Source organism: Scheffersomyces stipitis, chromosome 2 (assembly GCF_000209165.1).
Source record: "Scheffersomyces stipitis CBS 6054 chromosome 2, complete sequence".
Classification (NCBI taxonomy): Eukaryota; Fungi; Ascomycota; class Pichiomycetes; order Serinales; family Debaryomycetaceae; genus Scheffersomyces; species Scheffersomyces stipitis.
This window is the reverse complement of record NC_009042.1, coordinates 1,927,986-1,945,119: the sequence shown is the minus strand read 5'-3', so window position 1 is coordinate 1,945,119 and position 17,134 is coordinate 1,927,986. Positions and strand designations below refer to the sequence as shown.

General features: G+C 41.0%; 7 protein-coding genes across 7 annotated transcripts; 1 reads left to right on the top strand and 6 right to left on the bottom strand. All coding sequences in view use genetic code 12, as the record gives it.

The window, feature by feature from the left end:
• Window positions 1-128: 128 nt before the first annotated feature.
• On the bottom strand, window positions 129-1,190 carry LAG1.2 (Longevity-assurance protein 1 (Longevity assurance factor 1); the record flags this gene model as incomplete). Its single annotated transcript, XM_001382565.1, has 1 exon — window positions 129-1,190. A coding segment is annotated over one exon (1,062 nt), but the record flags the coding sequence as incomplete, so codon positions are not given.
• Window positions 1,191-2,758: 1,568 nt separating this feature from the next.
• Window positions 2,759-3,910, bottom strand: PICST_54418 (RNA polymerase II holoenzyme cyclin-like subunit; the record flags this gene model as incomplete). Its single annotated transcript, XM_001382564.1, has 3 exons — window positions 2,759-2,991; window positions 3,045-3,048; window positions 3,107-3,910. The coding sequence occupies 3 exons, from the start codon at window positions 3,908-3,910 to the stop codon at window positions 2,759-2,761; spliced, it is 1,041 nt and encodes a 346-aa protein (XP_001382601.2).
• Window positions 3,911-5,741: 1,831 nt separating this feature from the next.
• PICST_55838 (cyclophilin type peptidyl-prolyl cis-trans isomerase) lies at window positions 5,742-6,658 on the bottom strand (the record flags this gene model as incomplete). Its single annotated transcript, XM_001382563.1, has 5 exons — window positions 5,742-5,977; window positions 6,070-6,269; window positions 6,450-6,501; window positions 6,563-6,575; window positions 6,632-6,658. 5 exons carry the CDS (start codon window positions 6,656-6,658, stop codon window positions 5,742-5,744), a joined length of 528 nt encoding a protein of 175 aa, XP_001382600.1.
• A 310-nt stretch (window positions 6,659-6,968) lies between these two features.
• Window positions 6,969-8,009, top strand: PICST_54534 (predicted protein; the record flags this gene model as incomplete). The annotated part of the gene is made up of 1 exon (XM_001383106.1): window positions 6,969-8,009. One exon carries the CDS (start codon window positions 6,969-6,971, stop codon window positions 8,007-8,009), a length of 1,041 nt encoding a protein of 346 aa, XP_001383143.2.
• A 118-nt stretch (window positions 8,010-8,127) lies between these two features.
• On the bottom strand, window positions 8,128-9,630 carry SAM52 (Predicted cell surface protein homologous to bacterial outer membrane proteins; the record flags this gene model as incomplete). The annotated part of the gene is made up of 2 exons (XM_001382562.1): window positions 8,128-9,297; window positions 9,328-9,630. The coding sequence occupies 2 exons, from the start codon at window positions 9,628-9,630 to the stop codon at window positions 8,128-8,130; spliced, it is 1,473 nt and encodes a 490-aa protein (XP_001382599.2).
• Window positions 9,631-10,027: 397 nt separating this feature from the next.
• CRZ1 (zf-C2H2 Zinc finger, C2H2 type) lies at window positions 10,028-12,998 on the bottom strand (the record flags this gene model as incomplete). The annotated part of the gene is made up of 1 exon (XM_001382561.1): window positions 10,028-12,998. The coding sequence occupies exon 1, from the start codon at window positions 12,371-12,373 to the stop codon at window positions 10,028-10,030; it is 2,346 nt and encodes a 781-aa protein (XP_001382598.2). The 5' UTR covers window positions 12,374-12,998.
• A 1,670-nt stretch (window positions 12,999-14,668) lies between these two features.
• Window positions 14,669-15,934, bottom strand: PICST_40540 (predicted protein; the record flags this gene model as incomplete). Its single annotated transcript, XM_001382560.1, has 1 exon — window positions 14,669-15,934. One exon carries the CDS (start codon window positions 15,932-15,934, stop codon window positions 14,669-14,671), a length of 1,266 nt encoding a protein of 421 aa, XP_001382597.2.
• Window positions 15,935-17,134: the final 1,200 nt, after the last annotated feature.

Genomic DNA, 17,134 nt, shown 5'->3' with positions numbered 1-17,134 from the left:
CTGGCATCAGAGGACTCCTTGTCATCGATGGTGGCATCGGAAGATGAGTCTTTCTCCATCAGAGACAAAAGCTCCTTAGCTTCTTCAGGAGTGACACGAACAGTTTCCGGTTCATCCTCCTCTTCGTCGTCATCTTCCAATTCAGTATCATCTTCGTCACTTCTTACATCTTCAGCTCCCAAACCAGCAATAACCTTGATGGCTACCTTCATGATCAAGTACATCCAGATGATTGTGATGATCTGTAAGCCTCCCAATAACGACAAGAAGAAGTTGATAACCGCTGGTGTCCAGCATCTCTTCTGAATTGCGCCGGGTATGCATTCGCCATCAGCCATCAAGAACTCAGCTTTACTGTAGGCATGGTAGAAGATGTAGTTGTACACTCCGTGTCTCAAGACGATCCAGGCTATCAAGAAAAAGAGGAACATGACATCACATGCAGTGGAGAAGCCAGCGTATCTCAACATCTTTGCACCCGATAAACAGATATCTACGGAGTCCATGATCATGAGGATGAGATGGCCGATGCGGAAGTAGTAATAGTAGTAGGAACCAATGATCAACAAACACGTGATGATGTGATGGCTGAACATCTGGTAGTGGTCTTTTCTCTTCTGCTCGATGTTCAACACAAAGATTTGTTGAAGCCAGAAGCCTATGGAGATGAGATAGTATCTTTTGAACAGGGCTGTCATTGGGAAATTGGGCCATCCAAGATAGACGTTGTCTAAATTAAGGAAGTACGGCGAATGGACATACAACAACACCCCGTAAATAAATGAAAAAGAATAATAGACAAATGACCAACTTTGTTCGGCAAATCTGACTTTAGCCTTGTTGGAGTAGATCTGGCAAAATCTCGAAGCGATAGGGCTGAAACACCATTGCATGAGAATGGACCTGAGAAAAGTTAAGGCGATCACATAGAAGCCAACGTAGTAAGCATCATCGATGCTTATGTCGTAGAGGGGATGCGCTTTTCCTGTTTTGGCATCGAAGATGATGTCCGTCTGGTTCTGCAAATAGAGAAACTTGGACGTGTACGAGTGGAAGACTGGTGATGTGTAATGGAGAAAGTATAGCGAGAGTAGAATTGTACGGGATATGGGGATCTGATTCCGTTCTACTGACGCCAAGAACGATTTCTGGTATATTCTTTCTCTTTCGAGCGACTCGTTCGATTGCATGGGTGTGGACATGACAGTCATTGCGATAATATGTGTAAATAAATAGTACGATCTATTACCTATGGGTTCTATGCTGCACTTTTGGTGCAAATCAAGGGTTGGTGACTAACAGACTTATTCAATTATAGTAAATATGTGATTTACTATTCGTCAAAGCTGAAAGAGTTTATTTGTATTGTGGATTCGTATGGGTTGGGTTTGAATTTGAGTAGTGATGAAATTGTAGATCTGAGTTTTCGATGGATTTGGACAACGAATAGATCACACAGTTGAGAAACTTCAGAAAAATTTGAAAAATCAAGACTGAATCACTTTTGCAGTGATCTATAACAAAATCAACGAGTGTTGGATAAGAATTCCAAGATTAAAAGAATATGGAACTGGTTTTCAGATGTCGAGAGTCAACTTGAAACAACTTAACAAGTGTGAGTAGCTGAATGTTGCAATCTCTGGCTCAACGAGTAGGCGACAAAACGACAAATGCAGTACTGGACAACGGTGCCAGGAGGGAGACACTACAGCCAAAGTGACTTTGATAAACAGTGGAATTGAACAGAATAAGCTGAAATATACAAATCTCAAGAATGCTTTACACACTACACAGATTTTTTTTCCTGCTACCAACACGTTTAAATCTATTTTTTTTGCCAGGCTATACAGGGGCTGCCCGAAGAATCTTGGGAGGAAAATAAGAGATGGGAAAACACGTGACTGCGACAATGCTGGATGTGGCAGTAAGGTCGTGACCGATAGGATGATTCTGTCCTGAGGAGATGACAGAAGAGAATTCCGCTCCCGTATTTATATCTGCTGGACGTAGAAGTTGTGACGTGTTGATAATTGGAATGACTATTCTGTCCTTCAGGAGTTTCCAAATTTTATTCTCCAGGTTGGAGATCGGTTTTACTGGCGAAAATTGTCATTGTGTCATTTTCAGACTTTATGGTTCCTAGTAAATTTGCACAGAATAATGAGATCTTCGCAAAACTGCGAGATCAGACCGTAAGAGTCGGATTTTCGATTTGGAGCTGCTTTTTCTGTTTGAGCTACTTTCTCTTGTCGAGGTTCATTCTCTGCGTTCCTCTTTCCATGTCTATGACCTTTTGTTGTGCTCCTATTGGATATGACCAGATTCGCCTGTCTAGATCTCTTTCCGACTATTCAGTAGGCACCGCCGCGCAGTGAAAAATCTCCAACGTCTCAGGGCCACAAAACCGAAAATCATCCCATTTTGATTGCAAACTGATGGGCATATAATCTCAGAGGCTTAAATGGCTACTGTGTCGGGTAAGCTGGTTAAGATTCTTACGGTTTAACGAAATTACTTTACTTCCCTTACTACACATTAAATACTACTTTATCCTGTTGCTCCATATCTAAAGCAATTGCGAATCTTGCTCAGTAGCTACTATTCGAGCATCTTGTATTTGGTATTCTCTTCTGTTTGTATTCAAGTAGTCATTTTTCAAGAAGAATCGGCTTGCCAAAATCATGGATATTCTATTCGCTTCTTCTACTATTCTTTTCACTGAGACTTTTCGTTCTAACTGTATATTGTAGTTCTTCCGTTATAACTGTCTATTGAGAAGCATCACCTGCAATGCCTTCTTCACACCCTGCTCGTTGTACCGATTCCATTGAACGTAGATGTTGATCATGTCTTGCATGGCCTCCACCACCTCGTCCAAGTTGATGTGCGAATGGTCCAAGAAGTTCATGAACTTGTTGATCTTGATAGTCTCTTCGTCCAATTTCATGTCGTGAAAGTTTGTCCTTTCGAGATTGTTAACCAAGTCTGAACCTGTACCATTGCTGTTACTATTTACATTTTGTCCACCAGAATTGGGATCGGACCCGGCTACTGTGTTTCCACTATCGACTCCTGAAGCAGTGGAGGCATTCTGGTTGCCATTGACTGTTGAAGGATTGGCTAGAATCATCAAGTCGTCTATATGCATAGAATTCTGGTCCGGATTTCGGTTAAACATCATTGAATTTGGACCTCCATTGGAGTTAACCGCACTACTGTTCACACGAATTGCGGATAGATTCTTCTTCAACACTATAGTGATGTAGATCAGAGCCACCGCAATTATATGAGGCGGCAAGAGCAAATGCAAATCGGTGATATAGCTGTCGTTTACAAGCGACCAGGCGTTCTGAAGCTCATCGTCTGTTAATGTAAAGCCAAAGACAGCGCTGTTCTCGTTCAAAAAGTCTCTGATTTGAATTAAAGACTTGTACGGATGATGAAGGAAAAGATACAGGTCCATTTCTTCTATCAAGTAGAACTCGAATTCAGCGAGTTTGGTAACATCGTGCGGTATGTATTCGGGCCACAAGTTACGGGCTTCCGAAATGATCAATCGTATATGCTGAGGGCACTCTTCTATCTTGCAGGCTACATACAAACAGGTAGTAACCAAGAGATACACATTGATCTCCTTCAACAGAACACGAGTGAGAAACCGATTGAGATAAATTTCGGCAGTGGCTAGAGCCACTTGTCGTATGTTTAATCGGCGGCCAAGCTTGATCAACAAGTTGTGCAAATAGATCCGCATGTTAAAGTCATAGTGGATATTGGGATAGTCTTTAATAAGGCCGTTTTGAATCATTTTCCTCTCAAGAAGAAGGACTTTTCTTCGAGCTTCTAGAAGCGACTGCCGGCTGAGTTGCCATTTATTGCGCTGGGAAGAACACCAGAAATCTGCAGACATTTGTATGAGACTATGAAGTAATCCCGAGATTGTGCTGAAAATTGTCACGGAACTTTTGCTAATGAGAAGTTTGCCAATTGAGTTGAAGAAAAGTAATTGGATATCTTGGATATGATATTGTCACTGTATTCGCACTGGTTGTTAATGCTTTGCAAAATGTGGAGAGCACTATTGGGAGATTAGAATGAACAGTCATTCTGGAGTCTGGATATATAAATGTCGCAGTTATCAGCAATGGAACAAATTATCAAAAGTATTCCACTTGAGATGCGACATTGCGACATTTTGCTTTACTTCCAATTTGTCTACTATTTAGAACAAGGCGCAAGGGCGGATTTGTTATTAGACTCTTACTTCCACTTTAGCTACAAATTTCTCTACAAAAGTAAAGATTCAACAAGTATAACGACCGGGAATAAATTAAACATGACAAAAGAATTAAACACGTAGCTAAAATACAAAATGAAGTGAATGCCGCAGGCTTTAAGACCAGTAGGTACTAACCAAAGATAGATATCTTTTCAAAAATCAGGGTTGATTCTTATTATTACTGCTTAAATACGTTGTTCTCTGGGAGTGAGTCTGGCAAGTAAGTTGGTCATGTCATGGACAAGAACACGACCACCATCTATGTCAGATAAGACACGGCCCTTAGGGAATTCCTTTGCCAATTGCAGGATATCGGCATCTTCGCTGAGAATAGTGTACTGTTTGGGGGACACTCCCGAGATGTCAATGTCCAAGAACTGAGGGACGAGTAGCCCGTATACAGCTGTGAGGATCAGGAGGAGAAAGACGGCTCTGTGGAAATGCATTGGTATTAACTGAAGGGTATAGGTGACTAAGCACAGGCCAATAAATAATATGGGTGCAAAATGTAGATTCCAGTGAGGAGAGTGTGAGTAATAAGGTTGAGTTGAAGCACACTAAAAGTGGTACAATATAAACCAGATAGGAACAGAAAGAAGAATATATATACTGTAGTTGTAATTACAAATTATTTCTTCCCCTGGATCTGACTAGCTTATATCTGAAAACATCCAGACACAAGACCGCCTGAAATTAAGGGTCCCTCCCTACAGGGACTGTGGTGAGAAAGGTTTACCAATTTCAGATGGAACCACCCTTTTACAGAACAGAAACCTCCCAATCGAGAAGGTATCTTTGTCTACTGGCAGGACACAGCTCCGAAACTTGCCTGCCAATATCAGCTCCTGATAAAGAGTTGTCCTACTCTCTCTGGAAAATCCCTGTTCAAGCATCGCAGCCATTGTACAATTACTACAAACAGAAATGTATCTGTCTGCAGGATAGGGTCTGGGTTCCACTATTGTCGTTTTGGGTAAAGTTATTGTTAGAAAGGATTGTCACCGTTTGGGGACATAGATTAGAAGCAGAAGAAAGCCTCAAATCACTGAATTCTATGGTTTCTCAAAAATTCCGGTTTCTTGACAAAGACCGCGTGGTCATACGAACGAATTACAATACTAATCCTACAATAGAAGTTCTACGGTATTGTATTCTGTAGTCTTCTAGACTCTGACACGGACATGCGAAAGTATGTGAGATCAAGTGAAGCACAACACGATATGTGGATGTAAAGGTACGATATGTAGAATGTGCTAAACTGTGAAGAGCTGTGAAGAACGGTAGATGAGTGTGTTCTTGATTTGCTGATATTAGTAAATTTTATCGGCAGTGCTTTTGATAATAGAAGCATAACCAAAATAAGTGAGTTACAAATCAGCAATATATTGCCCATGTGAATGCATCCGTCATGAGCTGCGTAGTTTCTCTAATGTCATTTCTATAATGTTAACTTATCATACTGTTACATCTCGCCACACTCGGCGATAACTACGTTCTGTTTCGGTTTGTCATTGGCATCCACGTTGATGTTCTCGATCTTGTCCACAATTTCAAAACCTTCAATTACTTGTCCAAACACAACATGTTTTCCATCGAGATGTGGTGTGTCTTTACAGCAGATAAAGAACTGGCATCCGTTGGAGTTTGGCCCAGAGTTGGCCATTGACACACTGTATTTCTTATCTAATAATGTTAGTACTCTATAAATATCGGACTGTTCATTGAACAACTGGACAATGAGTGCTTTTAATACTAGAGATTGTATTATTGCTTCTTCTCTCTATACTTACGATCATACGTGAAAGCCTCGTCTGCAAATGATTCCTTGCCGTAAATGGTTTTGGTTCCCAACCCGTTCCCTCTGACAAAGTCTCCTCCTTGGATCATAAATCCCTTGATGACTCGGTGGAAGCCACATCCTTTGTATCCTATCGGCACACCGAGCTCTCTGTACTCACCTGTGCAGAACTGACGGAAATTCTCTGATGTTCTGTTTTGTTAGTATTTTGAATGAAGCTGCTTGAAAGGTTGTGATAATTAAAAGAAAAGTCAAATGAACCTTTCTGGGAATACACTCAATGGTATTTAGGTTCCAAGAATCGTTCTATTCTTTGTTTCTAATTCTCTTATTAATATCGTCGAAGTGGTATCTTCGATTGCCAGTACATACCTTGGCAATTGATCAGCATAAAGCTCGATTTTGACCCTCCCCAACGGTTGGTCTACATGATCGTTTGTTAGTATTCCGAAGGTATATTGATGAGAATTATAAGCTTAACATACCATCGATGTTGATCTAGACTGTTAGTAGTTGCAATTGAATCACATCATGTCAGAAGACACCATACATACGTCAAAAAACACGACTGGGTTTTCCATCAGAATTGTCACTAAAGGCTTGTTTCCGAGTGGTGATTATCTTTCCTCGGTCTTAAAATCTGTCACTAAAAAATGACATTCGCAGTCGTTTAAGTCTCACCATTTTGCGATCGTCCCCCACAAAAAAAAGTTGGGCATCGGAGCTGAAACTTTTAGGATCCCGAGCTATTCATATATATCCGTCGATATCACTTGTTACATCCAAGTATTCCAATACTAGAGGTGTATAGCTATATGGTCCACAGAATTCTTCTGTAATTGTAGTATCGCACTATTTGATTTCTGAAATTTTATCACCTGTATTCACATTATGTCTCCGTTGAAAAAATCATTCCATACCTCAAACCCAGACGCAGACACGGCCATCGACAGAACCATACCAGACTTCCCTGCGGCCCAGATTCTGGATGAAGACAAATACTTCAAGAACCACAAACCCCCTTCTTACCTCCCGGAAATCGAGAAGGAAGTAGCCAATTTCGTCGAATTTCACCAAAATCAGTCTGGTAAGAACATTGTCTTGGTGACATCTGGAGGAACAACTGTACCATTGGAAAACAACACCGTCAGATTTATCGATAACTTTTCTGCTGGTACGAGAGGTGCCACTTCTGCCGAATACTTTTTGGAAAATGGATATGCCGTGATTTTTTTGCATAGAGAATTCTCGTTATTGCCCTATTCCAGACACTACAGTCATACTACCAACTGTTTCTTGGACTACATGACCGAGGTTAACAATAAGGTCGAAATCAACCGTGATTTCGCAGACGAAATGTTGCTTGTTTTGAGAAAGTATAAAGCTGCTAAGGAGTCCAATTCCTTGATCTTGATTCCTTACACCACTGTAAATCAGTACTTGTACACTTTAAAGCTGATCAGTGAAATCATGGAAAGATTGGAATCCAAAGCCTTATTCTACTTGGCAGCTGCTGTTTCGGACTTCTTCTTGCCGCAGTCAAAGATGCCACAACATAAGATTCAGTCACAGGACCATGGTGGAAAGTTGATTATCGATTTGGAACAGGTGCCCAAGTTCTTGAGTAGACTCGTAGACAACTGGGCTCCCTCAGCAATGGTGGTTTCATTCAAATTGGAGACCGACCACACCATCTTGATCAAGAAAGCAATGAGTGCGTTGGAGAGATATCTGCATCAACTTGTTATCGGGAACTTGTTGCAGACGAGAAAGAAGGAGATCGTGTTTGTCACACCAGACGGACACGAGGACTGGGTCAGATTAACAGATGAACAGTACGCCCAAAAAGAAGAAATTGAAAAACTCATCATTCCGAAGGTCATCAGTTACCACCAGCAATGGATAAACAGTCACAGTCTCAAAACTGAATAGTAATTCAAAATTGAGCCATATCATTAACAATATTTACAATGATATTAACTATTTTAATATTATACACTAGAATATAATTATATATATGATTGATGAGTCTGTGTATGTCATCGAATATTTACAAGAAGGATACACCGATACCGTACTGTAACCCTTTTCTCACGTAGTCTCTATCATGAACAACTAGTGGAAGAACGAAGTTGAGTTCAAACCTCGCCATAGGATGATTGTACAAAATTCCGAACCCGTAACTTAGAGAGAAGTCCCCAACCACGGACTTGAAGTTGCGAACAAATCCAGCAGATTTGTCCATGGGAACCAATTTTCCAAAGTTGACAAAGTTGTGTAACTTGAAGTTGGATTCGGAGCTGACTCGAGGGATCTTGGAAATGAATGATAAACCACCATTTATAAACATATCCCCTCCAATAGAGGAATTATAGTCCTTTGGACCAAGTCCATTAAGGGTAAAGGAACGAACATCATTGGGGCCACCTATGTAGAAACGATCTAATACAGATGTGGTCTTGTTTAAGGGGAACAAGAATCCAGATTTACCAGTCAAAATTACAGAGGTATACCAGTTTTTAGGAAAAGCATACACAAATTGAGACTCAAACACAGACTTGATAAACGGAGAAGTAGTGAACTTGAACAAGCCATTGTATTCCACACCAAATCTGAGGAATTTGCCTTGTGTGGGTAGATGCTTGTTGTTTCTGGTATCATAAGAGACATTATAAATGAGTGAGTTCTTGAAATGGGATCCAGATTGTGTGTAGACATCAATGGACTTAGAGTTCAAGTTTTCGAGTACTTTCCAGTAGTTTTCTACAGTGAACTCGTGATTTACAGGACCATCGAATTGGGTATATATCTTGTTCGAAAACCCAAAAGTCTTCACATTCGATTGGATCCAGTCCCATTTTCTGGTATTTGTAGAGAAACTATTCTCAGAAATGTAGTCAGCATTATTGAATACTGGTTGGTTATAGTTGAGCAAATACGACGACAGGGTCTTTGTGCCTGTTACAGCATCGAAAGAAATGTTTTCAGCACCACCAAAGATATTTTTCAACTGAAATTGAATATAACCGTCTCCTTCACCGTTGCCGATGTTGGTACCAGTTTTGGCGTAGAACTTCTTTACTGGCAAGGTATTGAAAATCGGCACTACAGATATACATGCCCCATTGTCAGGAACCGTCCTTCTTCCAAAGATCAGCTGTGTAGTTATAGTTCCCACCACTGGATGTATTCCTACCATAAGGTTTTCTACTACGCTCAACTTTATGAACTTGTTAGATACTGTTTCTACCTGTTTCAAGAACTCTTGTAGGGACACAGGTTGTTTGCTGTTGAGCAATGGTGAAAACTGGGCCTGTAAGAAATTGTCTCGGAAGCTATGGCCGTTTGTGATTTGGACGTTCTTCACTTTGATTGGCTGGGTGCTGTTCTGCTTAAAAAGTTCTTCCATAAAGTCTTTGCTTTGTTTCATCATGAGTTCTTGTTTCTCTTGCATTAGTGATTGCAATTCCTTCTCCAGCTTAGAGAGGTCCTGATGTCCTCCCGTCGGACTCGATGCGAGGCGATCAAGCATGTCGTCATGATCTAGTGACATCTTGGAGACTCAATACTAACGAACAAAAATGAAAGAAAAGATATAAATGTAGGTTATCAGATTGTTCAACATTTCACTTTTTGTTAAGTATGAAGAGCGATTTTTCAAACGCGAATTTAGACCAAATATAGTAGATAAATTTAATGCGACACAGAAAATTTAATCTACAGACATATCGACTGAAATGGCTGCGAAATCTATTGAACATAATTTACAAATACGTGCTCTTTCGTCTTTCATTCTCTATACTTGTACATTTCTAAATTTCTGCTTCAGCATTGCATACTTCAATACATATCTACTTTTAATTCATTTAGTGATATTCACTACCTCTCTCTACTTCTACAACTTCTTCAAATAATAATCGTACAATAATCTGTCCATATATATACATTTCCTATTCTGGCGGTGATATTGCCACCAGAGGAATGGAATGCTCCGTGGAGATGGATCCGGGCCCATACGAGCCCATATATTCGGCCCTTGGCTCTCCCGTCGACGACGCTATAATACTGTCGATGGAGTCGTGCACTGTGGATGTGTCTCCGTTCTTCAACCGCTCCCGTTCCTCCTCTTCTATCAATAGTCTTATACATTCCTTGCCTGCCTCTGTCTGGAAATGGCGTCTCAACGCATCAGCACGAGCAAACTTCCGGCCACATCCATAAGGCTTTCCGCTCTTCAAAAACCCTTTACATTGGAACTTCTTTTCACCTGTATGTAAGTCTTCGTGTCTCTTTCTGTCATGTTGTCTGGCAAAAGCCTTACCACAGACATTACATATAAACGGTCTTTCATCTGTATGTGTCCTCAAATGCGATTTCAAGTTGTATGGCCTGGTGAATCGTTTGTCACACAAATGACAAGCATACACGCTGGGATGTTTTTGAGTTCTTTTGGATGATTGATTCGGTGAGGCTAGCTCCAACATTTTTTCTCTTGAAGATATTACTAACCTGGAATCCTTTTCATCATCATCTTCATCATCGTATTCGTCTTCATCATAGTCTTCCTCACCTCCACTTCTAGTTCTGGAAACTGAACGAGAACGTGATCTGGACTTAGAAGTTGAAGACTTGCTTGAATGACTCTTTCTTCTTCCTCTCTTCATTGCTTGGTACTCGTCTGGCTTCAACAACGAAACACCGTTATCATGGTCTTGAGATGACAACAATTGTGAATTGGGTATCAAGCTATTAGTAGAGGAATAAATTCCTCCTCCACTGGCGGAGCGCGATAACGGTACTCCAGTATTGGTGTTTCCCACTCTTGGTGAATTGTTGATGGATGAATTGGCTGAGGAGTTACTGAACAAAGACGGCGTTTTTGCAGCTACCGGCTCTGGCGCCTGCTGGATTGATATCACGATATCCTCGGAGACATAATCGTCTCTCATTTGCGTAGAAGTTACATCCTGAAGCTGGTTGTAGCTACTTAGATTGTTTTCTGTAAGTAAATTGAACTGGTTAGCCGTATTGGAGTTATTGGTGGCAGTGGTGCTAATTGTATCGTATTGCTGCTGCATCACTTGTGATTGTTGTTGCTGAGTTTGAAGATTGGCACCAGAAGAATTCTGTTGCATTGGAGGAGGTGTAGCCATCAAACTATGAGAGTTGAAATCTACAGAAAGTGGCTGGTTACTCATAGAAAACCCACCGAAGCTTTGCTGCTGAAATCCAGCATTGATCTGGGCGTATTGTGGGCTATCCAAACCAGCCAAGTTTGTGCTGGAAATTGAGCCTCCCAAGGCGATTTCAGTATCGAACGTATTCAACATGTGGGCAGAGTCAGCATCAATATATTGTGTAGAACCCTGATTGAGTAACTGAGGAGTGTTGGATTTTCCTACATCAGAATAAGCTCTTTCTACGGCTGGAGGTTGTAGACCGTTTACGTTTACGTTGCTTAGTTGAGACATCGCATCCAAATATGGACTGGCTGGCTGGCTCGAGTTTTCGGAATAGAGCGAGTGTGAAGAAAAAGCACTCGGTGAATTCGGATTAAGTAAACCTGATCCGCTACGTTCCTGCTGCAGATTGTGGCTGATAGTGTTACTGTTTTGTGAACTTATATTGCCATTGTGCTGGTACTTGAGATTTCCCGTTGGTGAAAGAAAGTCTCCGTTCGAACCAGGCGTGGTGATATTGGTACTGCTGTTTCTACTATTGGGGTTGTTATTGCTATTTGCGATGTTGTTTGTATTGATGTTGGAGCTTTTGTCCTTTTCTTGGTATAGCGAAAGATTGTGTGAGTTGTTTCCCGGTTGTTGGAGAAGCTGTTGCTGGTCATTTAAGTAGATGTTGATGTTTTCATTTCTGCTGTTGAACGAGAAGCTATCGTAGGTGTAGCTCAAGTCGAGGGCTGCCGAGTCGTCTAGCCCAAAACCGGGAATGGGAGCTCCTTCTTTGAGAGCAAAAAGGCTCGCAGCATTGGAGGTATAGCTTGGATTGCTGAGAGTTGTTCTACCGGTGATACTGTTGATGTTGTTTGTATTGATGTTGTTGCTGGTGTTTTTGGTGTTGTCAGAGCTGACACTGACACTGTGGATGTTGCTATTGGTGCTGTTGTTCCGATTGTTGTTGTGGTTATTCTGGATATTGTTGTTTCCATTGTCTCTCATGTCTCTGAAATTTCCAGAGCCCATGTCGAAATCGAGGTTAGACGTTGGAGATAGGTTCAAAATGTCGCTGTATAGCTCGTCGTCGTCCATCTTGACACTCGGGCGGGGGTTGTTGGACGTCATCGAGGACTGGCACTAGTCTGGAAAGAAATCGTGCAACTCTATTTTATATGAAGAGAATACGGGATAAATATCTATCCAATTTGTGAGGGGGACGAAAAAACGGTTCCAGACAGGAAACGATAATATTGCGAGACAAAAAGTGAAAAGTTCAGTTGGAAGACTCGAATGGCAAGAGAAAAGTGTGAAAAGGCAAACTGACTCTCTAGTCTTGTTGAAGGTGTTGCCGGGGTTTCCTTGTCTATGGTTAGCACTTTATAGGTGCTGTAATCTGAACAATCTGGTGGAACCACGTTACTGGACGGCCAACGCAAAAGTGCACTAATCGGGGCTGAAGAATCTGTCGTTATTTGTCCCTAGTACGACTTCTCTAGAATATATCCGCAGCCGAGCGTGTCACTGGCGAAAATAACGACAAGAATGGACTAATTCACCTGGGCTTGTGGTGGGGAATTGCGGACGGCTCTTGCAATAAAATACGCTTGCAAGTGGTGACGCTACACGTACTGAATTATAGATGTCTCAATTAACTCCGCGGCCAACTGCTACTCTAAGTGTTTCTCTATCTAGTCTATGAAGGAGTGAATGGGAAGCTGATTCTGCGAAATCTCTCACAATCTTGATTTTCGCTCGGTGTCTTCGGAGTCTGAGCAGCACCCCAATTGAGCTGGCCCAGATCAACGCGGCTGGCATTCATTCTATATATATTCCAATTATATTCACGACAAAACTTGGCTCACTTCTAATAATAAGTCCAACCCCTGCCGAGTCAATCCTTAATTTCACATACGGATGAAGACTGAATCTGGAAATTGTGTCTATCTACCACAGTCACTGGCTGCGGTATCAAGAGATGGCGCAGCAACAACTCTCCCTGCACACACAGCAGATTCTCGCTAAAAATGCTTCATTACTATGGTGACGACGTGGAGATATTGTGGTACTCCGAGCGGTCTACAGATGCCTCAGTCGAATAGGGGGCTGCCTATTGGCCGCTGGAGTCGGACATTGTGCTAACTTCCCGATGGGCCTGCCGAAGACCTAGCTGGCCGACTTTGTGCCATAGTCCTCTAGTTTTCCAGACACTGAGGGAGCGTTCCCGAGAAACCTCTTTTCTTCTTTTCGCAATCGGACACCGCGGTGCGGCGCACATATCAAGCCCCCAGAAAAGAAAAGGTTCCAGAGTTACCGAAGGCTGCGAAAAGAGCCTTTCTAAGCTCCATCACCAGACTCTCCACGCTGGGTCCAACAACATTACATCATTCGATATTGCAAACTCGTTGTATTCTCCACTTCCCCAGCGCTGCTAATTGGTCCTGTGTCTTTTGGTTGGTATCTTCACCATGTACGTCGGCGCGAAAGGTACAGCCTCTTTTCGCAGTCATTCATGGTGCAACTTTTGTGAACATTATTGAAGATTTGACATTTCCACTGCAGGATAAACACTTTACCAGGATAAGGACGGGAATGAATGTGAACAATGCTTAATAATTCTAATTCTGACGTGCTTTTGTAAAAGTTCGTCGATCTAGAATCGAATGTTTTCATTACGGCGCTTACGGGAGCTAAAGCCGTAGCATATAAGCCAGAAGTTGGATGGGACACACTCGGTAGCAGATCCAGTTGAATTTCATTTCTATATCAGGTTAGCTGACTAAGATTCTTCTGCAGACCTTTAAGTAACTTCATTTGGAATCACAGTTAAACTCAATGCTACCAATTGTCGATTCGAGTTTTTGGCACTGGGATCTTATTCCTCTTTTGTAGCTTCAGTACTATTGCCAAATGTCACCAGATTCATTGATCGCACAAGACCGGACTCGTAACCAGCACAAGGCTGCAGAACATACTCTTATCTTAGATGTAGATCCCGATTAGCGGTGTTTGAAATCTATTTATGGTCAGAACTCCGAACACTTCCGCTGTATTTCGGTTTTAAGATGCTTCGGTTAAATTCTATTTTTATTCTGTTTAGATAGTGAGAGGTTCATGAACAAAAGCTATTTAACATGTCTTCAGTTGTAGAAGCGTGATTCTTAAGATTTGTAAATTGATATTGACATTCAGAATAACTAAATCCAATACGTCAATGCTTTAGTGGTCCTTCCTTCTAGATAATTGCGCTTCCACACGCTGGAAATAATTCTGCAAGTGTCAAATTTTAAATAATTAGTGAAGTCACAGCGGCTATTTGCAATCAGTATACAGCGAATATTTTAGGTTCGAGCAAGCTCAAAATTATATTATTATCTTTTGTCCTTATTGTCAACCAAGGAGATTGAATACAGTTACAAGAAGTCATAATTTAATATCCAAGACAATATGCCAAACATCAGGAGCAAATGTTTTCACTGTTTCTAAATGCCCGATTGAGGCGGTTGGAAATCTGTCTGATACTAGAGACTTGAAAGTGTCGAATTCAGCTACGTGAACATTCTCGTGAATGTGAACAAAAGTTGAAATGTATTGACTCGAATGATCGTCTTTCAACTTCTGCGTAATTCTCCACGAGTTTTGTGAACTGGGCAATAAACCCAAATTTATGTGAGCGATAGGCAAACTGTTCTTTGGGAACGTTGTCAATCTTTCAAGACAATGTTCGTTACTTTCTTGGAATATAAACACCTGAGTACCATCCTCGGTCGCCTCTTTGTATATCTGATAGTCAAAGTTATCTTCTCTTCTAAAGATCTTATAAAGGTACTTCCCATTAATGGCTCTTCTGAATCCTTCTATGGACCACGGATTCAAGTCCCAACAAAATAGCTGTTTGGCACCTCTCTTTAAGTATGAAAGCGAGAAATACCCTATTCCACAGTATAAGTCAACCACTACATTATTCTTTATGTCTGTATAAGTATCGAGAATTCTTGCTTTCTCTTTGATGTTTCCTCTGGAGAACATTGTATAATAAGGTGCCCAGGTCTGATAAATTCCATTTTGAACAACTGTACACCAGAAAGCATTGGAAAAGTCAGTATCTACTGGACTGTCGTAATTCGTGGGTAATGGACCAAAGTCCCCAAATATGGGTCGGATATTAAAGGGCCTCCTCATGACATCAGATTCTATGATAGGTTTATTAATGGCAATATGGGTCAACTTGCTATGATTGGACGCAAACAAAGACAGTGAAAGTATGTACAAGAAGAAGTCATTGGAGTCTATGCTTAATAAAAGAGATTGCCATATTTGTGAATCGAAAGTATTGCTTCCGAAAAGTATCATTGGTGGGTATACTGACCATTTCTTCGGTATGAGTTGGATCAAATCTTGTGTTAAAGGTATAGTATGAGAAGAACAGTATTGTTCTACTATTGAAACTAACGTAGTTGGAGTATTGAGCCCAGTTTCTGCTAAATATGTGTCGTAAATTACTTTGGATTCGTATTGGGAAACAATTGGCTCGAGTTCATCAATTTCTGTTAACGTTGTATGAATCTGGAAAACACCATTAGACTTTGCAATCTTCAAAGATTTATTAAGGTTGGAAGTCGATTCAAGCTTGTTTTTCAACGTCTTGACAAGAGTGGCATCTTCAGTTTTTATGCGAAAGTATTCCATGGATAAAGCGAACTTGGCGTTTCCCAGACAAAGACTCTGTTGTTAGAGTAGAGCATTATCATGAAATGAAAAGCTATTTTGAAAAGTTATCCTGTATATAGCAAATTCTTTTTGTCGCAAGATGTGTCGCGTTTTGAATTCGACAAACATCCGGCCAAATATGGAGAAGTAGTTACATAAATGCATTTAGAATGGAGGCTTTAGAATTGGCCAAATAATAAGGCTTCATCTCAGATCTACCAACCATATGTTATCATACTGAAATAATTACCTGAGGTTAAGAAAAAAACGACAATCTGATTTAAGCTAGTAATTAAGTTCAAGCAAAAATAAGTGTATCCAGAAAGTGAAAAATTACCATTGACCAGAAGAAATAATGTCCACCAATTGCAAGTGCAGGTTTAAAATAAACCGAAAGACGAGACGAGGCAGATCCGGATGAAGATTGCAAAATTAAATAGACTGAAAAATTTAGCACGTAGATACCGGCGATAGGCTGAAGCGGGCCAAGTAACGAGCAAAGTCGTAGCGAGCGATTGTTCTGAAAATTGCACGGGTGTCTCCGAGGCGAGGTAACTTTTATGAGCCTAATTATACGGATGTACGATAATAGGAAGCAACCGGTGATTGCCTCCAACGGAAGAGTTACTCTACATGGTATGGCAAGAAATAAGATTGACTGTACCGTTAAAATGGCGATAGTGGTGCAGGATCCAATTAGGTCCAGCCCAGTGCTTGACCAAGGCTAGCATTGGTACTGGGCAAGAAAAACCGATCCCTGGCAGTCTACGGTCGATGGCTCAAGTTGAATGTTCTTGGAGATGTGGGAAATGATCGGCAAACGAATTGAATGGTTTGAAAGAGTAAGTTGGATAGTAAAGTGAAAAAAAGAGTGGAAATTGTAGTGGTACTCACACATGGTCAGAGGTTGCACAAATTATATAGACGGCCCATATCTTTCGTAATTCCCGCTTAAAGTAGCAGCAATTGCTAACGACGAAATAGTAGCACTGTTGGGAGAATTGTAGAAATGATCTCTAGTAAAATCAATGAACTCCAGTAAATCCAGTTTTCCATTCTTGATTTATTCGCTACCATGTAAATTATGCCAATTCTACGTCCGACACCAATTTACGCCAGCACCAGAGAATATTTACGAGAATATACGCTAACAATATCCAAACTACAACCGGCGCCATC